The 23,927-nt window shown below is 39.5% G+C and overlaps 1 protein-coding gene across 1 annotated transcript in view; it reads right to left on the bottom strand.

Annotated features, from left to right (window-relative positions):
- DOCK2 (dedicator of cytokinesis 2) overlaps positions 1-23,927 on the bottom strand; it is a 157,022-nt gene that overhangs the window by 55,700 nt on the left and 77,395 nt on the right. The window contains exons 28-29 of the mRNA XM_041487999.1: positions 3,418-3,516; positions 2,260-2,354 (exon numbers count right to left, since the gene is read on the bottom strand). Coding sequence (XP_041343933.1) covers positions 2,260-2,354; positions 3,418-3,516 — 194 coding nt within the window. The remainder of the gene's footprint in view (positions 1-2,259; positions 2,355-3,417; positions 3,517-23,927) is intronic.

Here is a 23,927-nt window from a genome sequence, read left to right as displayed (position 1 = left end):
AGGCACTGCCTGTTTTTACTTCCACACATCAGGAATTGGGTGTCCTGCTCAGCAAACAGGACCAGACCTGCAGTGCTGGTGATGCTCTTCCCTCTCTCTGCTCTCTGTAAATGTACAGATTTCACATCTCTGTGCTGCAGTCCCTCGTACAGCAAAACTCCTCCAATTCCCACTTTCCTTGCAAGCCACAAACCACACAGGATCATGCAGGGGAGCTGCCAGGCTGTGCTGCACTCCCTGAGGGCACAAGGGCCACCAGCTGCACCCTGCCACTGCCCAGGTGACACCGCACACACAGATGTGCCCCTCAGCCCTCACCAGGCTCTTTGCAAATGCTGAAAGGGGAGACTCGAGGCAAAACACCTCCTCCAGGGAGCAAAAACCTGCATGGAGCCTCCTGTTCTTAACAGGGGAATAGAGAATGCAAAGCTTGCACTGTGCTGGTATTTTAGTGTTTGGTTTGTTGGGGTTTTAATTGTCTTTTCTTCTCTGGATGTTATTACAAGAGACCTAAGCCTGATCCCCCGTGACTTTTTCTCAGATACTCCTCTGGTTTGTGGTAAACAATGTTAACAAGACAAATCTAGAAAACTAATTAGTCTTCAATTTATTTTGTAGAATATCCATTCCCTCAAAAAAAACACCACAAGACCCGAAGAAAGAAAAAAACAACCCCACATTTCTATAAAGACTGATAAAAAGCCTCCCTCTCAGTTGTTGATATAACATAAAATTAAGATATAAAGTAAGATCAATAACTCATTTCCTTATGCATTCCAGAGAACAGCAACATAATCAAGGAGTATAAACAGTGCCAACTCATTTTAGGTAAGCAATGTGTTTACAGCAGAACTATTAAATAGCTTCTAAACAATATTTTTCTAAATGCTGACTTATTTCTTTACACAGGAGATGGCTTAGAGCAACAAAACCTGCCTGGAACAACTTGTCCACAGAGTTCAGAGTCCTTAGGAGGCACATGAACACAAATACAGTCCCCCAAAGCAATTTTTCCTGTCAGGACCTGACAATACAGACACCACCAGGTGAAGCCCCAAGCCCCAAAGACATTCTTTGACCAAGGACAGACACTTTCCACCCTCACAGAATAAAATAATCCCATACTTGTGGATAATGCAGGTGTCAACAGCATTTTCTTGATAAGAGAATCAGTTTTACATATGACAGGTTTGATGTGCTGACATTGCCAGATGATTGTTGGTACTTTAGTACTGCTATTTTTTAGAGTAACCCTTGCTACATCAAAACTAATTGGAATCACAGCAGCAGCAACATAAGAATGTGCAAGGAGTTAGAGTTTACCTGAGAGGCCAAAGTGGCTCAGACAAAATAAACAAGAGGGATGAAACTCCTGTAATGTACAAAATATTACCTGAATTTACACATCCAGCAGCACATCTGTCCCTGCCCATCTCAGAGAGGGGTCAGGGATCCCTCTGCATGGTCATTAATACCCATGAGTGACAAAGTGAGGTTTGGACACCTGACTAGAACCATCTAGAACAAAATCTTCACTTTTGAATCACGGAATGCAAAAGAAAGCCCCAACCAACCTTTTCATTTAACATAATTCCATTCAAATCCTAGACTAAAACATATCCAGTATCGAAATCTGATATCACAAAACTGTAAATTTTATTTACAAATCTTTTCCTCACTAAGAACTCTTAGGAGATGATCAACTTTGCTGACTATCCTCAGTCCTCTCTTTTTATATATTATAAAAGTGGAAGAATTGTGTGACTGTGACATTTCAAATAAACAGCATCTGTGGATTAAGTTAATTCAAATCTATGCACTTTTGACACTTAACTCTTAGACCTGTCCCTCTGCAACTTCTAGACAACTCAGTGTTACCACCATCTCTACAAAACTGAAATAAAGGTAGTACAGTTGACTGCCAACAGAAATCTTGCTTAAAAAATATATTCACTTCGTAACACAATCCAGCATCTAAACTCAAAGTGTTTCTTTGAAAATAAGAAGCCAGAATAAGTTCAGCAGTAAAGGTAACATCCAAATAGATAAAAAAGTAGGTAATTTTCTCTTTCCATGTTAAGTGGACTTAAACACAGGCAACAATCTATTTAATGGATTGTTTCACATGACCTTCTTGGCATTCCCCAGCCTGGAATGATAAAGTTATCTTAGACTGTACTGAAAATGGTTTGTAGGGTATGACAGGAGTCACTGTCCAGCAGCACAGAGAGCAGGAGCTCTGTGCTGCTCCTTCCTTACCTGTTCTGCACCATGCTCATGGCCATCCAGTCCGAGGGGTACACGTTCTTCCCAATGAGATCTTTGAACATTATGAATGTTTCCATCAAGAAGTCCTGGAACAACAAACTGCAGTCAGGCTGGGGCTGTGGGACACACACTTGGAAGTGTTTCTGTGGGATTAAGGAGCCAAGATGGAGGGTTCCACTTTCAGTGAACTCAAGAGAAGAACTCCTGGTGATATCTCAGTAAATCTGAGATTGGAGCCAAAGTCCTGTAGAACAGCAGCCTCAGATTCCAAGTGGAATTACCTTAATTACATTAAAGTTATCAGACAGGGATCTTCAGAAAACAGAAGGCATAAATGAATGGAAAGAAAAAATTGCAGTACATCTGGGTAAAATTTGATATTTTTTATGAATTAGTCTCACTATGAATGAACAGGCTTGAAAAATACAGGATTTTTTTCATTGTTTACTCAATTTAGTCCATATTTAAAATTTCAGTTATGGCACCACTCTGACTTTAAGGAAGGAAGGAAAGTGGTCAGTTCTTGACAAGTGCAGATATTGCCTCCATGGACTAACAGTAGATGTAATCCAAACCTGTTACCTGACAGCTGCAGCAGAAATCTGAAAGGACACATATAGGACTATGGAAACCTTCTAGTACCATTAAATTATGGCATAAAAAATTGCAATAAAAGGATGCACTACAAGAACAGGGCATTTATTGCATATAACTTACAATGTTATTTGCACCAGGAGTAGACTCAATGGTGAAAGTGGAAATGGATCACCGGGTGTGAAGTGTGGAGGGAACGTTCAACAAGTTGACAATAAGTTTTGCTGTTGTTTTGTTGTGAGTTTATTCTTTTTCTTTTCCCCTTTCTCAAAAGATTACAGTACAAAGATTCCATTACTTATTCTGGATCATTACATCGCCACCTCAGTGCCAGGATCAACAGAGAAAGGTATTTCCTTCCAAATTTCTGAGTTCAGTGTTGTCCAGTGCCACCATTAGAAGAGGGAGGCAGTGCAATAACGCAGAGGCAAAAACTGTACAACAACAGAATTAATTCTAGGAAGAATCAGACAAGAAACTCCAAAAACAATCTACTGATTTTTTACAGGAAATCAAATATTGTAACTATCAATTCTGTGATCACTTAGTACTCACCACTAGTTCTGAATTTAGCTGGAAAGTTTCAATGTACACTGAATAATGCTGGTCGCTCATCTGGTTTAGGATCGCTGTCATGCACGCCACAAAATGACTCTGAAAGCAAACCAGGCAGAATCAACACATGTGGATTACTGAAGATATTGGATTGTACTCTTTCTAAAATTGAAGCACGTGAAACGCCTGAAAAATCCCTTTAAGTATGTAAAAATAAATAATATTCAAGCTTTTGCGAGCGCAGATGAAAGAAACAAACTAAGAACTCCAAAAGGATTTTTAAAAGCTGCCTTGGCAAGGGACAGGCTCTTGTGAGAAAGCTGCATCGTTAATGAGATACCACATGGAAACACACATTGTGACAAGAAAACTTCTTATATAAAGTACAACTCACTATCACCTTAAGACTCCTAAAAAGCATGTGATGTCCGCTAGGATTCTTCTATTAGGAATTCATGGGAAGAAAATATATTAGAATCAAAAATTTCTAACAATGCTATTATTCACAGGAAGAAATAGTGCAAGAAATGCCATTTTTCACATACTGCAGGTGTTTAAGCAGCTATTAGGGAACTCTCAAACTTCCATAGATCATTACGACCGTCACATCTCAAAACTTCTTTCGAACTTCCTCAAAAGTAAGTATTTAGTTTTTCTCAATTCCTAAAGTTAAAATGCTGAAAGACACAACGTAACTTCCAGCGCTGAGTTTTACACTGAGTTTTCAGTGTAAGTTAGAAAGTTACAAAGACGTTTATTTCCTGAGCGATAATAGTGAATTGAACGATTTGCACTTTTCCTTTAAGACCGTGAAGATTCCTCCTTATCGATTCCTTTTAATTTGCTAAAGTTTTAATTCTTGGCTCAAAACCCAGCCTGCTTCCAATGCTTTGATTTCATTTTAACAGCAATACTGCTGAGCCCTCAGACTAATTTCCCCGACGTTCCCGACCCTTCCGGCGGCCGGGCCCGCGCCGCCCGGAGCTGGCGCGCAGGCCGCGCCGCCCGCTGCCGCTCGGGCTCGCTGTGTCCCCACACCACAGTGGCACCCAACCATTTTGTCCCCGTTCCAGAGCAGGAGCAGTCCCTGCTCAGCTCTGCCTGTGACCACTAGAGGTCTTGTGCTTCCCTCCACGAGCTGCTCTCCGCTCCGTGCTGCTGGGCTTTATTTATTTATTCCTACGCGAGCAGACCCAGCACACCTCTTGCATACAAAGAGTGAAATTACAACCCCAAGGACCTGTCGTACCTTCTTTTGGAGTAACCTTAGTGCTAGTGAGAGCCTTGCCTACTTTTTAAGGCTAAGAAGACTCATTTTCTGCAGGTAAACCACAAGCTTTCAGGTAAGAAATCGTGTGTTCTCGGGTGCTGATGCTCTTCTAAAAGAAATGCTGGATTTCCTGCAGTAGTACTTCACTTTTACAGTTCTGGAGCAGACAAATTTTTGCTGTGGTGTTAAATTCATAGCTGAAAGGAATAATGAATTGCAAAGGATTTGGTACTGAAATTGTGTGGGGGTTTTCTTCTCATGTCTTGATTTTGAAAAAAGATTACCAGCAGAAGTTCGAGAATTGACACGAAAAGCAGCTCGTATTTTTAGTAGTTACACATTCACCACTGAATGCCTTTCTAGACTCAAGTTAAATAATCACTGCTTGAAATGAGCAGCATTTCTTCGCGAGCATTGTATAGATCTATTATGATGCTTAAGGGCAAAAAGACTTTAAGAAGGTTATTTCTTTTGTTAAAAGCAACTTCAAAAAATGTGTCTAGCTATGGCTGTGGTTGTGGTACAGCACAAATGCCTTAGTGACTGGGTATGGTGAATTTAAATTTAACAGATGCTATGCCTTGAAAAGAGCCATAAGCAAAGATCACATCTTGCTGGCCAGGACCTCACATCAAACCTGTCAAATTCACATCAGTTGGACTGAATGATAATAAAAAACGTGTTGGTAAAGACGGTTTGCTGCAAAAACTTCCTCCATCCTTTCCATGTAACTGTAAAGCAGGGAAATACAAATACTGTTTGATCTTTAATCATTTTCTTGCCAGCAGTCTCAACTATCAGAAATCATCTGCTAGCATCTTTATAGGTTTAAAGCTTGCCCCTCCCTCCTAATCCCCAAATGGCAGCAATGAATATTCGCTTCTCAGAGGCAGCCTCAGATCTCTGAAGTGCTCCTGCACCCCCAGCACTGCCACTCTCCCTGGCAGGGCTGAAGGGTAACTCAGGGCTCTCCACAGCTCTGATCAAACCTGCAAATACCTCCCTGCATTCACTGAAATTCTCCTCTGGGGGTGAAGTGCCTCTTACTGGAGTGTGCAAAGAGCACGAACTGCCTGTGAACAGTAAGTTCTGCACAAAGCCAGCTCTTGTGCCTGGCCACAGCCTGTGTGCTCACAGGATGGGCAGAAGAAATTCACAATCACAGAAGAGTCTGTTAAAAAACTGATTTCATTAAGTCAAATGTTGTACATAGGGATTGAATAGTTAGACAGAATAGGATAGAAAAGGTTGTGGCAGACAAGGTGAATTTCAGGTAGAATCCTAGCAAATCATTTTAGCTGTGCTCAAGCTTGTTAGGATTTAGTCTGTGAATTACAGCAGAAAACATTGATTAGAACTAGGTCAAATGTATAAAAAATAAATGTATCAAAGTAAACACTTTAATGCTGAGATAACATGAACAGAAAAAACCCAGAAACAACTCTGCATGACTGTAAAGAGTTCTAATGAAATATTTCTTAACTTCAATACATTAATTTCCTTATGAACACAAAAGAATCCAAAACAGACCCAGCACTGAATTCTATTTTTTAAATGATACAATTTCCTGTCAGACTTTAAAAAATGTGTAAAGAAATAGGGCAATTTATAGTATGAACACTGCAATGCTGTAAGGAGCAGGAACATGAGTAAATAGGTGCCAAATGAAAACGAAACAGAGGAGAAAATATCCAAGAAACATTAAAATTCTCTCTCCACTTAAAACCCCCCATAATTAATACCATATATAAATGAAATAAAGTGCTGGCTTTAGTATAAACACTGCAAAGTAGTGGGTAAGGTGAAAGAGATGTTGTTTTACTTGAGTATATACAAAGGACACCAAAAGGAATTGCAGAATTATTCTGTAAAACAACCAGGGCTTCCTGAGGTCAAGCAGGAGGAGGTGGAATCTCTTGCACTGCTGAAAAAGTGCAGATCAGCTGTGAATGCAACATGTACAGGAAAAGAAACAGCTGAGGAACATCAGGATCATATGAGTAAGATGACAAACTTCAACACCTAGCAACTAAGCCGAGCACTTTATAATAGCAGATGGTGACAGGTTGCCGTAGTAACTTCAAATAGAGCAGCAGCGCAAGGATGAGGCAAATGCACTGGAAAAACAACAGAAATAACAAGGAATGAAGCTACATTTTGCTCTATTCTAGTAGAAGGGTTTCAGTGGCTGCAGGTAGGCAGTCCTCATACAGATGCACTTGTGGAAGGACTCAGGGGGATATTTATTTAATGTAGGCACTTAAGTGGCATTTACCCTCATTAATAGAGCACTTTACCAGCAGAGAGCCTGAGTGCAAACACAAAACCACGTGGACATGCTCATTTTGCTCACAAGAGGGGGAGGTAAGGGGGCTCTGCAGCATCCTCACAACCTGTGACCCCACACTAAAGATGGTTCATGTTTGATTAACACATGGCTTTCTGTATGGGCCAAAGAAACTGATTCAAACAACCCAGCATTCTTGTGGTGTTTGCAGCAATCATAGATTAGACTTAATTCTGAAGTCTCTTTTAGGATAAGCCAGAAGTTTCAAAATTCATTGCATGTTAGAAACAGTAATTGTAAAGATAACACACATAAAGAGAGTGACCGAGAATTTCATTGGGCCAACTGTTTTGGTTGGTTTTTTTTTTTTTTTTTTTGTTCAGAAATAAGTACAAACACCTTTCTGGAGGAAAAGTGAGAAATATGTCATCTTGAGTGTAATGAAAGAAAAACTAACCAATCAGCTATTTTAATCAAGTGTTAAAAATCATCAATATTTATGTTGTACCACAAGTCTGTTATTGAGAATATCTCCAAAAATACTGTCTTCACAGAATCATTGAGTCATCACAGCTGTTTCTTGTCATGAGCTAAAGAGCAACATGAAAACAAGTATGGAAGATGCTTAGTGATGCCACAAAGAACCACAGTAACTTGAAGCCACAGTTCCTCAGAAAACCCCATTAAACTTTGGGAACTGTGGTATATGTAGATGTTGAGACAAATATCTTGATCATATTATGCAAATACTAAACAATACCAGTCTGAAAGGAAAAATAAGCAGAATTTCAAGTGGATTGCTAATGCGGTTGTTCTGTTTCTCTCCAGAAATAGATGTCCCTGCCAATGCATGTCCTAAATGTAGTGTTTCAGGCTGGAAAGGCACAAATACATAAACATTAGGACAGGCTGCTATGCAACAACCTCGAGTATCCATTACGTGTGAAATGGGGAATAGCTCCCAATCCACACAGACTTGGAGCCTGCCAATGAGCGCATGGTGCTACTAATTCACTTACAGTAACATTCATCTACTCTTAGCGGGTCTGAGTTTTTAATTTTCCATTTTTACGTTCATTGGTTCTGTCTCCTTGTGTTTTATAGCTGACTGAACAGCATCCTGCATCTCAGTGACAGCCTTGGATTTCTGACTGAAAACATGCTGGGCTCTTTTAGCTTGTCCTACCATTTCCTTTACAGTCACAAGGTTTAGCTAAAAGGATGCACAACTATAAAAGCAGCAGACTACCAGGTGGAATAATACAGAACAATTTTGTAACACAATGAGAGAGTCACTGCAGCTGCTCTTTGTGATTTTAAGATTTGTTACAAGTTAGACAAACACAACAGTTTCAGTTTTATTTCATTCAAGTCTTTTCCATGCATAGATAAAAGCAATAAAATAGTGGTTCATGGTAGGACATAAAAGTAGCTTGATTTTCATGGAGTATATCCTTTGCCATCTTTGGTTTTTTTTAATACAGGAGTGTATTTTTGATGTTGTACTGATTTTCCAGCAATATTCCAAAAAAGAAAATTTTTCATTCTCTGCAATGTTTTTTCTGCTGCTGGATTTTGTTGTTTGGCTGGTTTTGTGCCATAAATCCTCTCCAGAATTTCTGCTACTGTCTCTGGTTGATATGAACACTCCACTGTAATTGATTTAACTTCTGCTGAAGTCTGTGTTCAAACAGTTGTGTCATTTACTACTTTTCCTGTAATATTAACTTTATGTTCATCTTCAAAGCATATTTACATATAAATTATGAATAACGATAATCAATGAGGTCAGGAAGTACTGGGTTGAGCTCAGCTGGTCAGAGCATGGTGCTAATAATGCCCAGGTTGTGGGTTTAAAACATGTATGGGCCATTCCCTAATGAGTTGAACCCAATGATCCCTGAGTTCCCCCCCAACCCAGAATATTCTGTGATTCTTCTATGGTGCTGTGATCTGGAATGAGCAATCATTGCTTGGAAACTGAACTAGTCCAGAGTACAGTTATCAAAGACAAAAAACGGATGTGTTTCACCTCCTCCCTTAAGCACTGCTGCCACTCTCCTGACCTCAGCTCTGCTCCAGCAGATGAAAGCTCCCATCCTTTGCCTGCAGGGGTCTGTGCAGCTTTTCCCTCCTCCTCTGCATCCCACTGATTGCCTCCCCACAATCACCCGAGCCTCAGAAGGACCTTCCTGCCCTGGTCCATGAGACATGCACTGAGACACCGCAGTGTCCTGGGGCTCTCGGGCTGCTCATTTCCCTGATTTCTTATGCAGTGCTGCTGCACTGCCCCGGTGCCACCAAAGCAGATGGGCAGCCAAGCAGGCAGAGCGTGCCTGGTGCTGCCCGGTGTCCCAGTGCACTCATTCCCAGTTAGAGAGGATGGGAACACTGGAACTGCGCACCAAGTACAGGCAAGGAATCAGATTAAAAATAGCACCCGTGGTTTATTTACTGTACAAAGACTGGCCAGTCTCTCCCATTTGACAGGACTGGGAGCCAGCTTGGGAGCTTGCAGGAGGTGATAGAGGGGCTGGGGGAAGGGTTCCCTGCGCTGAGGTGCAATGTACAACAGCAGGAACCAGCCCAGCCAGGGCTGCAACAGGAGACTGCAGAGCAGAACAGAGCAGCTGCAAGGGACAGCAACCCTGGGGTCAAAAAGAGCAGAACAGAGCAATCCAAGCTCTTCAAAGTGCTGTAGCATCTTTTATTGCTCGGCCATGTACTTTAAATTTGCACAATGTGAAGACGAATGCCTTGGATGATGATTCACTTCCTTAAAATGTAACAGAGCCACCTCCTGTATTCCCAGAACTATACCACTCTATTTGATTTTGTTCTTTTTCAACTGCACTTACTGAAGACAGAAAAATTAAATTAGATTTCAACTACTTGATCGGAGATGAGACTAATAAAATATATTTGTGAATGGCTAAAACAAAGCTTTATCACAATAGTTCTGCTTAAAACTGTTGATAGTCATTTCACTGCAGAAACCTCCTTCTTACTTTTAAATTGATCTTATGGACAAAATAGGGCCCAATAACAATAATTTTCCAACAAATTATGTTCATTACACTAACCAGTCTACCCACAGTGTTTGTTTGGGATTGATTAATAGCAGCTAGCAACTGTTAGAATAGTTTTAATTTGCACCTGAAATATTTTTCATGTTTAGATGATATCCACTAGGGGCTTTTATTAAGTTTTTAATTGTTTTGTAACAGTGGGCTCCACTTTGAAGCTTGAAAAAAATCTTAGAGTCTGGTTAGCAGAGTAATGGGCAAAACCAAAAAATTCATAGCAAAACCCCAAATCTTTCCAAAGAGAGCTATTCATACTGCCTCTTGGGCAGGTTGTTTAATGGAAAGCATAGGGAATTCTCCATGAAAGAAAACCCTGTGGAAACACACATAAAAATATTTAAACACACATATAAAGATGAAAGGATAAAACTCCAAAAATGACAGAATGTCCTGCCAATGGACACAATCTACAACCTACAGCCAGCTATGCATCCTCCTCAGGTGTGGGTCTCTTCAAGGGATGTCACTTATGTCCCAGTTGGTTGAATTTCAATTATAATGTAACATAAACAGGGAATCTTGATACTCTAATAATATACAGATAGAAATTTCCCAGATAGCATTGTCTGCATCAATTATTTGTGCATATGCTAATCTGTATTTTTGAGGGAGATTCTAACACATTATCCCTGGGCTCTGGCAGAATAAGGAATACTCCTTTAATAACTTAGCACCAGCCCAGGGGCTGGATTCATTATATACTTACAATATAAGTAGAATGAAGATGAGAATTGAAATTTCTTTGAATAACTAAATCAGGGATTATTTTAGCTCTTGGTTTTAATTACTTTCTCTCTTTTTTTTTTTTTTTTTTTTTTTAATGAGAGAAAGAAAAACCAGTGTAAAGCCCATAAAAGGTAAAGAATTCCAGAGTGTCCTGGCTTATGCTCCATTAGGGGTGTGACTGTCCCTTGCTTGCTCAGTCACTGCAATCCAGGAACCTCTGAATCCTAAAACCACCATGAGACAAGACTGAATTCCTGTTCCTGGTTTGGAAAATGCACTAGGAGAGTGAAAGCCAGCACCTCTGCTCCCCTGGCATTAAATCCCTCAGAAAAAAAAATGATATTCTTATTCTGAAATTAAAAGTTGTTCTCCAAAAAAACCCCAAACATAAACCATCCTCAGAAAAATGGGTGAGTATTGATGAAACAGCACTGTGTTACAAGAGATCCTTCCCAAATACAGATTTGGCTTCAACCAGTTTTCAACAATTTTCCAAACATGATTATCAAAATATTTTGTGGTGCCACGTCATCTGACCATCTGAACTCCTGAGGATGATGACTGTGTGCCGAAAGGACACTTCTTTGTGCTGCTTTACTGCCAAAATATTCAAGGCTATCTGCAGGGATTTATTTTTCCTCGTCTCTAAGGTAGGATTTCATTCAAATAGATTGTCTTGCTAAGAAGCCAGGGTACCAACACCTCCTCCTGGACAGCAAACAGAAATAATGAGTGTAGATACATGTTAGGGAATAGCAGTCCTAGCAGGAAACAAACAAAAAAGCAGGATCACATGCATATAAAAGCAAACTCGATCAATGAAAGTGCCAGAGACATATAATCTGTTATGCCTCTGATATTCAGAGTTTGCATCACCTGAGCAATCTTATAGTCTCTTGTTTTTATGATTAGTCCCTGCAATACAGAGTGTGTGGGAGCATCAGTACATATCTAACAACACACAGGGAAGAGGTGATGATTAGAAGCATTACAACCTACACCTCCACTGTATTTTCCATATTAGTGCTGTTGGGTTTAATAGCAGCCTCAGGACTGTGCTACTGAAGCTGTTCGGAAAAGCCTCTTAGGTCATGGTTGGTAGTGTCATCTTTGTTCTAGTCCTCCCCTGAAGTGCCACCAGGACCTGTTGGGAAGCAGATTATTTTCTGTCCTTTTAGTTCTAGAGAGGTGAGGGACAGAACCAGCATTTGGTGGATGCTGTGCCATCACACAGCCAAAAGAACTTCCAAGATATTTGAAGAGAGATTTCATATCTTGACAACGTCATTATGGTACGTTTTATAAATAAATACATCATTATGGTATGTTTTATAAACAGGTTTTTCTTCCATATTAGTTCACATAAAGCCATTGAGCTGGATGTTCCTTTACAGCTTCCTAGACCTGGATCTGGTGATCTATTGTGTGGTTCCTGGTCAAGGACTCTCCAAACTATGGCTGCAACATTATCATATTAAGGCAAGAGTCTGGGAAGCTGGAGGGACTGGAATCTAATTTTCCATTTAGATTATTATCAGTTTTCAAGGCATGTTCATTAAGAAAAAAAAAAAAAGTAACTTGTTCTGCTCTGTTTTTGTTTTAAAGGAAGTTGCTAATATCTTAAATCTTAGAACAAGATCCTAGACTGCAGAGCTCAGTGTCAGGAATCCAATAATGGAGAGTATTGTTTTCTTAAGTATTTCCCTTTAAATAAAGATGTCTTTCTTATATTTAGAAAATATGAAAATAAAGCATTTACTACTAGATCAAGGCCATTTGTCTTTTTTGAAATGGCACTGTAGTCACACAAGGTAAAAGTGTCTTTTACTTGATCTCGTCTTGGTACAAGTTCTTGACCTCCAAGACTGTTAAATACAAAAAACATTTGAATATTTTAGTAATACTTAGCAAATAATTACAAATCATTTATATATATTAATATATATATAATTATATATATTTTAAAAAAAAGGTCACAACCAAATAAGAGAAGACCTAATATTGTTCATAAGTTGATTCTGAATGAATAAGGCAGTATAGAGAAGGGGGAATTTGGAACACAGGAGCAGTAGTGGAGCTGCCTTAGCCCCTCCTGATGATCCCAGAATTCTGCCTGCCTGTGCTGCAATTAGAGAGTTCCAGGACATTAGGTTGGCCCTAGCAGGTTGTGCAGCTCAAGGCACAGATGCTCTGCAAGAACAGAGCATCCAAGCATGAAAACAGGAAACCAGTAATGTGGTCCCGGGGATTTGGGAGAAGGCAGAAAAAGGAACTTGCACTCTGCTGAGTTGAAGAATCCCATCCAGGATTTCACAGCAGTGTGTGGGGAGCAGGTTCTTTAGTGGCAAGGAAACTGGGAATGTAAATGTGCAGGATGTGGGCATGGGCTGGCAGCTGGCAGCAGCTGGAAAAACCCAAAGGTTTTTTTCCCAAATCCTTTTCAGATGATTTCCCTGCTGCTGCCTCCAAGCCCTGCATCAGTGGTGGCCCCAGAGGTTTGGGCACACCAGGGTTCCCAGACAGGCTAACAGGGAAACAGCCTGGTGTGCAAACCTGTGGGATACCCTGGGGACACGCAAAGGGCATCGAAATAAGCCTTGTTAGTAACAGTGGGCTCCACTTTGAAGCTTGAAAAAAATCTTAGAGTCTGGTTAGCAGAGTAATGGGCAAAACCAAAAAATTCATAGGAAAACCCAAAAATTCTTCTTACAAAAATCTGCTAACAAAATCTTAATTATTGCAACAGAAATAGCTCTGAGAACTCTGTGATTTTCTGGAAGCTCTTCACAAAACAAGTGACACCAGGATTACAAACATCTCTATCAACATATGAAACTTACTGTTTTTAAAAAAGAGAGGTGTTCCCATTGAATTAGGTCGATTCCTGTTATACAAGGATACACATGCCCTCAGGCTGCCAGTTAGACATTCCTGCCTCATAACTCTTTCTCTGGACTTATGGGAATAACAAAGCAATTTTGACAGATTACACATGGCAACACTTCTGTGGGTTCTAGCAATTTTTTAAGGTGTTTAGTAGTTAGTTTGATTGTTTTGTTGTTGTTGTTTTTCATTATTATTTATAATTTTGCAAGACAAACCAACCTACCAAAACCTGAGACACACACCTCATTTTGTGCAGTTAACACATTATATAATAACCCTAACCCAAGCCTCTCTAACAGTTTCTGGGTTGTCTGCCTGGCTCAGCTTTGTGGTAAAGTACTAATTTGGTTTCTTGTTTAACTTTTTCTGGAAAACATTGGAAAAACTGCATGTCCAGTCATGTCTAAAGTGAGACACAGCCACACCTACGTGCTTCATGTTTTACTTGCCTTCTTAACTACACAGGTTTACATTGCAGTATTTTGCTTGAATCACACTGCTACTTACCCAAATTAAACCTGAAGCTATTCCCAAGGAGACCTTTTACATTGAAATTATTCTTTAAAATAAAAAACACCACAGTTTTCTGAAAATAACCTCATTGCAGGGCCATTAAGGCAGCCCAGTGCTCACATGGAATAATGAAGGAAGGAAGTAACTTTTATAAAATTGCTGATATTTCACTAACAGGCCCTGGGAGATCATCCCAGGGATACAAAAAAGAAGAAAGGTCATCTTTGTTCTTGAGACAGGGCAGGCCATATTCCATATTATGTAACTACTTCAGAGACTGCTCTTTTCTTCTCCAACTTGAGACGATACAATCATGTAAAACACTCAATTACTTGGGCCATTCTGCATTCTTATGCTTAGAAGAGGATCAGAAAGTACAGGGAAAGTGACTTTAAGCCAATATTCATCTGCTTATGCAATTAACTTACGTATTACTTTCAAAGGACTTCACATATTTCAAAACATATGAGGAACTGAAGTTGCTATTAATTGTACAGGATGCTGCATGTCTTCTGTCTCCTGTCTTCTTTGAAATTAATTGCCCTCACTGGTGGAAAAATAATTTGAGCATACAGGAATTTCTTGAAGATACTTATTTCCATGCAGCCTTTTAGTTTAGGCTTATTGCAGTTCCCAAATAGAACTTCTGGATTTCTTCAAACTGCCAGCCTCAGTAAAGACTGAATAACAAAAACCCCAAACCTGAGTGACAAGCAGGTGCCACACAGCTCAGGACACTGCAGATTTATTAGACAAATCATCAGTTATTAACTTCTTTGACTATCTAAGTATAACTTTGCAAGCTAAAAATAAAATCTGAATTTATACAAGATATAAAATCATTTATAAGGTACCAATACTGAGAAATACCTGAAATGGGAAAGGCAAGGAAACAAACAGGCTTTTGTTTTGCCCTTGACATCACTGGGACATGAGCTTGTGCTGCCCAGAGAAGCTGTTCATTTCTCCAGCAAGGTTCAGAGCCCTTGGAGTGTCCAGAGATGTTCATCTTCCCTTAGAGACCATCAGTAGGTCACCAAAGGGTCACCTCCCTCCCTCTGTTGTGCCATCTTAGAAACTCTACAAGGTGAAGCATCACCTTTCCCAAGAGAGTGAAGTATTTATCTACACTTTGTGATTTATTTTTGTAAACCACGATTGCACCTTTGCTCCTTGGACACATTCCAGGACAGAGCAGACACAAGATCCATGATTCTAAATGCGCCCAGCAGGACAGAAATATATCTGGGATACTTTAGTGTGTTACCAGATCACTCTCTCTTCCCATCTCAACACCAAATTGTGTCACCAGCTCACTTTTTCTGCCATGGATTGAATTCCTTTCAAATACAAGGATTATCTCACTACATGCACCAGTTCCTCCTCCTAAGATCCCAGAGTTTCACAGAATTTCCTTCATTCTCTGTTTCTGTAGGAGTTCTGCTCTGTTCCAAAGACCCCCAGCTACTGAATCTCAGCCCTTAACTGGGGGTGTTGTGGCTTCTCCAACAATAACTTCAAACTGCAGAGTCTCTGCATGGAGAGTTTAGAGATGTAAGAAATTATTTACATTAATATTTCTTGAATATTAAGAAATAACAAAGATTATCAAGATTAAGTCCTGAATAGAGAGAAACAATTAGTTACAAGGTTGATAAAAAACCTATAAATTATTTTTTTTAGTTTTAAGGTCTTTTTAAGACGTCACCTAAGCCCTTCAGTCGTTAGGGGCATTTGAGTTCCAGCCAAGTGTCCAGTCCCTTTGTAACTCAGATTGTTTCCAACTTCATGAGAAACTATACAAGCTTTGGATAAAGAAGAAACACACATTTTCTTTTAAATTTTTAAATACCAGGAGAAAAAGTTGCTAGGCATTTTTTTGAATGTTCCATCTTCCAGCATTCCTCAGCACCTGTTCGTACTGAAACAATTTTAGCTTTCATAATCTTCCCCAATCCAGCAGTAACCACCAAAAAAAAGTAAAAATAAAAGAGTATTATTCAAATAAAGTGTGAAGAACAAATTAGCCAATTGTTTGTCTTACCCCAGTGGGACAAGTTTTGACTGAATTTTTATTCTATTGCTTTGAAGAAAAACCAGTATCTAGCCATAAATATTCTAATAATATAAAATAATGCTACACATGGCAATAATGCTGTAACTTAGAATGGGTGTCTCTGTCAAAGCATGAGCTGCAGAGAAACTTTCATTTTCCTGGTGCTCCTTATGTGGGGAGTGGTGCCAGGCTTGGAGAGCAATTGTAAGGCTACATTATTTTTCAGGCTATAAATAATTAACTGAAATGGGATTCTTTCAAATCCTCTCCTCACAAAAAGCAAGGCTTTTCAAAAGCAAGTTCTCTCCACCTTTAGAAAAGGTAGTCAGGCAATAATGATGCTACAATTCTAAAGTAAAGGCACCTGCCCTGCATAATAACAATCTGTGCACCTCTCAACCAACATTAGGCTGCATTCTCTTTAAATATACAGGGCAGAAGTGGTGTATAAATTGACAGAATTTATGGATAAGTTGGTGAAGCAGACTTAAAACACAGTTCTAAAAAATACCTTTACAATGCTCATAAAAGAGAATAAACCTTTCTCATGGATTTAAAGAGAAGTACTGCCCAACAGAGCAGGCATGAGTAAAACATGGGACCTGTGTGGTCCCTTCCATTATTCTGTTGCAACATGAAGCTACTGAGTTGTTAAATAGACAGTCATGATACCAAGTGTTGTGTACTTGTAAGTCTTATAAACCTGAACTATGAATTTCCTTAATGCCTTCACTATTTTTGATATGAAACAGAACTAAAATTTACAACTGCAAAGTCAGAAGAAGAGAACAAAGATTTATCATGCAATTCTCTTTCATTTAATTGTAACCCCTCAAAATACATGTGACTCAACTCTCCAACTTCAGCAGGCTGGTGTATCTTGATATAAAATTACTTATAGCAGGGACTCAAAATAAACAGAGGTTTCTCTCTTGCTCCACTCCTCACTAATCCCCCTCCAGAATGGGTAATTCTGGCTCCTGACAGGTTTAGGATGGAACGAAACAGAACCCACTCAAGAACCTGAACTACCAACCTCATTGCCAATCATACCGCAGCTCCATTTTGCAAACATTCCAAAGGAGATGTGCCAAGGCATCAGCCTGAGTGAGCAGACTACACTGCAGGGTGATACAGCCTGAGAAATCTTCCTCTGCCACTGAAAACAGCCGTGGCCAAAACTGAGCAGAGATTTTCCCAGAGGAGTCCCCAGCTCCTCGTATCCCAACCTCCATTTCTCTTCCACCTGTAGCTTTTTGTGCCAGAATCTGGGAGCCTGTGGGAAGTGCCAGTCTCTGCAGACACCCTGCCAAAGCCAATAAACACAGTTCCAGTCTCTCCTGCACTTACTGTCAGCCAGTGGCTGCTAACCCAGTCTGAGCTGCCCTAATTCAATTCCCCCACACCAAAAATATTTTTCAAAACCAACATCTGGGAAGAGGCACAGCCAGGTGCATTCAGCTGAGTACACAAAACACATCTCTAGAGGATGAAATATCCAGTTCCTCACATTCCTGGTGTCATTCATTGCTCTGGAGGAACACAGGTAAAAAAGCCTCTGGATGCAATTTTAAATTCCAGCCCTGTTACCACGATGAGAGCTGGCACAATTTTCCCACCAGGTTCCAGTGCTTCCACAGGGAGCAGAAGCCATGGACAGTGGATTTCAGTGAGAGCTTGGCATGGTTTCTCCTCTCACTGCTTCCCCAAATACCCAGGTTTGTGACACAAGTGAGAGTAACAGTTGACTCCTTACATTTACCGAAACTCCCACTTACTGAAGTGACAAAAAAAGTTCTGGAGATCCTAAAGAATCTTAACTGAACACCCAGTGCTTACAAGGCATCCCACACAGCTGCAGCACAGCAGACTGCTAAATACTCTTGGATGCAGCTTTGCCATGTCATTCTTGATCTGAAGTTATAAATTCATTGGAAAAAACCCCAGAAATTAACTGAAAGCTAAGGGCCTGCAGCAAGTACACTCAGAACTTGTTATTTAGAATTAAATAAATACTGTAATGATGAAAATAACTCCAGTGTAGAAGTCACAGCCTTTAGCAAGCACTTTATACTGGTTTTAAATGGTGTTTCTTCTAGCAGTGTCTCAACAGGAGAAAGGTACTTGGCAGTGGCAATCTGTCACACAGGAACCATGAAAATGCAGCTTTTAAGTTTGCTACTTGGGGATAAATAGTAAGTTTTTATGTTTTAACAGGTGTAGTCAATATAATTTTCAGCCAAAGAGAAAGTTCAGAAGGTCATTTTAATGAACTAATCTGTCTCTAACCGAGTGCTGAGGCGTGCAAGGCAGCACAGGGTGCAATCCTGCCTTGCACAGGTTACCTACAGATCTACATACAGCTCTGTTAACATTTTATAAAGCCTGAATAAAAACCTAGAATAATCTAAAGTATAAAATGCGTGCACACTTTGATACAAACATCAAGTACTTAGCAATATTTTTTCAACTGATAAGACTTATGCAAGGAAGAGCACTGAAATTTTGTGCTGTGAACCAGCTATTTGGACACTTTCCAGCTCACCAGCCTGTCACATTGGATAGCTTCCCTCTCCCTGTAGGCATTCAAGCAGTTCTTCAAGAGAAATTTCTCAGTTTTAAGTACACACATCTTTGCAAACTAACACTGAAAAAAATCCAGCTTGTGTCTGTATATAAAGTGAATAAAGAGTTGTATCTTACCTCCTGACACTAAACCTTGCATGAACAATTTCCAGCATATGCTCCAGAAGAAATACTGAGATAAAAATGTTTTCTAATCCATGAAGACTTTTTTTCCTGACAGAGCAAATTGAATCTATCATCTTTTGAAAGCAAAAGAACTTTTATTTTTTTTAAAGTAGAATAAAGGAATTTCAAGTACCATGGTTCTGAAAGTTATTTCAGAAATAAGATCATCATGGTTTTATCTCTTAGTGCATCTTCAGCACTTCATGTGCAATGGCATTGCATCAATCAAGTCATATCCAAACCACACTCAAATTTCATCCCTAAAACTTGCTTAGCTAAGTCCATTTTCTGCTGCAGTAAATATCACAGCATCTTCTCTACCCTGTCTCACCAACCTGAAGTAATTTTCAGATCTTGCTGTAAAATTCATCAGGGACAAAATCTGTAATCTCTTCCATTGCTAAAATGTTCCTTTGCTGAGGAAAAAAAGCTTCCATCCTACCCTGTATTCCTTATCTCTGTTAGATCCTCTTCTCCAGTCACCTTGATCCCCCCTGGAGGTGGCTTACAAAACCCACCAGCAGGATTTATAAAAAAGTTCTTGCCTTCTTCAGTCCTTTTTGCTCAAGCAAAGTTCCTTCAGCATTACCAAACCATTGCTGTAGGGGGAAACTGAGCCCATCCAGGGACATCCAGAGAACTCCTCTGTGGCCATGCACCCTTACAGACACAGATACTCTGTGTACTGCCCAGTTAGAGTAAGAAATAGCAGAATATTGCACCAGACAAGCTGTGCACTGGAGAGAACTCCAGGTACAAAACTGTATTCCACAAATTACTCCATCTCTTATAATAAACACATTTACTTTCATAAATAGTTTTGTGCTTCATTCTGTGGGACCCAAAGCAATAAGAGTCCTTGTTGTGATCAACAACAGGCCCCTGTACACAGAGGCCATTTAAAAATCTCTCTCAGCAGTTTCATCTTTCCTGTTCCCTGCCAGCTTTTCCTGTGTATCACAGTAAGCTGCAAATTTGCACTTCTGGGGGACTGTTTCTACTTTATAGGCTCTGCATCTGTCACCCATTTTCATCTGAAACTATTCCCTTCAGAGGCTTCCTTGCATGCAGTTCCTCTGGAACTCTGAGCACATTTCCATCCATTTCCCTCTGCAAGAAAGAAGGACAGGAAAAAGAGGTAATTTTCAGCATCATCCAATTCCAATGGTTTCCAATCCATCTCTAGCTCTCTGTGCTAGCTGGTGATGTATGTTTCACTGCAGTCTCCAGGGATTTCAGAAGCATATCTAAACTTACCCTCAACATCTCTCATTATTTTGAGGAAAAAAAAAACCCAACATGACTTTTATGCAAAGAAGAGTTATGACTGAATTAAGCAGCTTGGCCAACAGCTACTGCTGAAGTTTCTGATGGAGACAGAAAATGAAGCGGAACAAAAGCAACATCCAAACCAACACAATTAAAGCCTTAATTCAGACTTGTTAACTAAAAATGGTGCATTTCAGATATTCATTTTTTGTTTTGAAAATTGAACCTGCATAGAAGGAGATCTCTGCAGTGGCCAGGCTGTTTGCAGCCACTGACAGGCACAGAGTTCACAGCAGCCCCCACATGCAGTCTCTGATCCCAGCAACAGTTTAGGAACCCTGGAAAGATTTGCAACATGAAGGGAAAGTGAGAGTCACACAGATTTCTTAGAACCTGACAATCTCCCACCTAGAAAGCAGCTTATTATCAAGCACAAACCATAATTAAATACAGCAAGCTGCCTCTCTAAACTGAAAATGTCCATCAAATGTTCACCATGGAAAATCTGTTTTCTACAGGACAAACCACAAATCAGACATGACAGAAAACCGTTGAGTTGGAATAAATTATCTCACAGTTATTACAGCTGTCACCTGTCACAGAATCAGAACAGTTTATGTTGGACAGCACCTTAAAAATCACCTTGTTCCAACCCACTGCCATAGACTGAGTTGGGAAATTTCAAGGGTGGATGCCCAAAAGTGAAAGGCAAATTTGATTAATCACCTTCCTCCTGAAAGCTCCCACAAGTTTTTACCTAGTTCCTTTATTTATGGAAAAGGTTCTGTTCGAACATTTAGTTTCAAGAAATATTGTTTTTAAACCATATATAAAGGAAAACAAAAATTTTAAAATATGTCACAATTTTACTATAAGAAAAATATTTATTTTTTAAAATCAACTTGTCAAATGAAAAGTTAAGGTGTCCAATTGCAGCTGAAAGTTTGAAAACCATGTGAAATAAGTAACTTTTGCCACAACCTGCGGAAAACCCCCAGAACCACCACTCTCACACACCTGCACTCTTCCAAAATCCCCACTGTCTGTTGCTGCATGGTTTTCACTCCATGCAATTCCTGTAATCTCCATTTATCCTTACCACTGCACTTCTCTACCCACAGCTTCAGCCATTAAAGTGAAATATGAACCAAAAAATATGTTTGACTCCGTTGAAGAAATTGGGAAGGCAGAAGCAGGAAAGATGGAAGAAAAATTATATGGAAAAATATCTATGTCTTGTCGAACTTCCTCTGCCTGGCAGTCTGACTAAGCTGTGTGTGCATTTCTCAGAACTCAGACCCACAGTCCCCAGACTGGAAAAGCACTTTTATTGCTGTTTGGAGGGGCAGGCTTTGCACCTGAGTGTTTTTTAGGGGGTTCACTGGTTACACCCTGGGGTACAATTTCAGTGGAGCAAGGATAAGTTTACACTGAAGAGGAACTACCACCACCAAAATTGTGTGTGCAAAGAATGCAGAGCCCTTAGAAGTCAAGATTTTCTTTAACAGTACCAGCCAAGCCAAACAGAAAAAAAATGCAACATCAGTCAGATTCACATACTCAAAACATTGAAAAGAGGAGCATGAAATGTGCACCATTTAAAAATAACATCCAGCACCTCCTGGGGCACTTATCCAACAGGGGATGGAGGGACTGGAAAAACCCACGGAGTTCATGGAGCAGAGCACACAGGGAACAAGGAAGAGGTTGCAGAGCTGGATCCATGCAACATTAAACCCCAGTGAATTTCTTCTACTAAAAGTGTTAGTATTACTACCAGACATTAATTTAAAACTGAATTAATATTTTCTTTATGAGTGAAATAAGTTAAATTAATACATTGAAAGCACTTCTATGAAATGGATCCTTAGGATTTTTCCTACTTCAGTCAATGTCAAATAATAAGCAAAACAAGAACTTAAAATTGCTGTGTCAGGGAAGAATAAAGAATTGGATGCTGGGCTAGGGAAAATGTTATTTAAACTTAGTAATTGGCAATGTTGAACTGATTTGTTAACTCAAGAACAGACACCTATAACTCATTGAAATTCACCAGTCTGGGTTTTCAATCCAAATATTTGAACATTCCTAGCTATATATTTTTTTTTCCTTTCAGCTTGATTTAATATAAACAACAGCACTAAAATGTTCATTACAATTCATAGTAAACCCAGAGTATTGGATGACAAGGTAGCTAAAAATCAACAGAGTTAAAATAGCAATTTTCAAATTAAGAATGCAGGAATGTAGCTCAAATGCCTCTACAGCCCAAGGAGAGCTCTCGTAAAACCCTTAAGGGCTTTTTACTTTTATTTAAAACACAAAGGATTAGCTTTCTAAAGCTTCTTTCGGAATTTAATTGGGCAAGTATAACTTTTAAAGTAGTCCATCTGCCTGGAGCACAGCAGCTGGGATGGGGAGAATGCTGCTGCAATATTTGGATAAATTCTCAAACAGAACCGTTAAAATCTCTGGTAATTAGTGGGTGAAATGAAAACTCAGAACTTGGCACTGGAATGTTGTTTGCAGAAACTGTTGGACTTGTTTACTGTGATTCTTGTTTCCAGTGCACAATCAGCACAGAGATTTCCCATGACTTCATGAATATCACAAAAGTAAAATTTGGTATTAATGCACATATTTATTTTCTAAATATCTTATGTGACGTTTCTCTCTGCAGTGAAATAATCCAACACTCATTTTCTTCTAAAACTTTATAACAGAGTAATATCACATTATTGCTTTGCTTAAATTGTATTAGAGTGCCTAAATGTTACATGATGCTGCATAACAGTGTGCTATATTCTGTAACAAGATCTTTCCCACTGCACCCATCTCCTCAATTCTTGTAAATTAAATATGTTAAAATCTGTGCAATGCTTAAATAAAAGTTTCTGAGCTAACGGAAGTAGTAAGGCTAATGAAATGTCCAGTGAATTAGCAGGGAACAGGATTAATAGTAAATTACCACTGTACTGGGAATTTAGCTGCAATCTTGTATTCAAATTGGAACACTTGAAAATTAGTAACTTTAAAAACAACAAAAAAATTGGCTTTTGTTCAAACCTCAACTTTCCTCCAAATTAAGAACTCACATTTGTATTGTTCAGTTTTGGATATTTCATCCACAACAGGATTCAGTGGCCATTCTCAAATCTAACTTCTTAAGTTTTATGATCGGCTTTTGGGACCAGATTCAGGCTTATGATATTTTGTATCTGTTCTATATAAATATATATATCCATTTTTTGAGCATTGTATTTCACACGAAAAAACCTTGAGCCACTTGAAAATTGTAAGACATTTTTCAGTTTTTGTACAAGTGTCTCCTTGCCAAAGTTACAGAAGCAGAGATGTTGGAGAGTGCCTAGGAGACAGCAGCAGGAAATCACACCATTTGTCACTTTGCTCAGCCAAACTGTTGTCTTTTTATTTTCAGGAAACGCTTTCTGCTCTTCTGCTTTTTCTGGTTATTCAGCCTGGACCTCTGTCCTGTTTACAGAACTGAGGCAACCCCTTGGACATGACCTTGGACATGATCTGCTTTCTGTTTGCAAGAATGGCAGTAGCAACTAGACATCAGTAACTTTTCTCACTGAATCCCTCTGAATGCTCTATTTTGCTGATCATAAGTGGTGACATTTTCCTTACCTCTTTGGGAAGATT

The sequence above is a fragment of the Pyrgilauda ruficollis genome, unplaced genomic scaffold (genome assembly GCF_017590135.1).
Source record: "Pyrgilauda ruficollis isolate IOZ18807 unplaced genomic scaffold, ASM1759013v1 scaffold86, whole genome shotgun sequence".
Lineage (NCBI taxonomy): Eukaryota > Metazoa > Chordata > Aves > Passeriformes > Passeridae > Pyrgilauda > Pyrgilauda ruficollis.
This window is presented reverse-complemented; position numbering and strand designations above follow the sequence as displayed.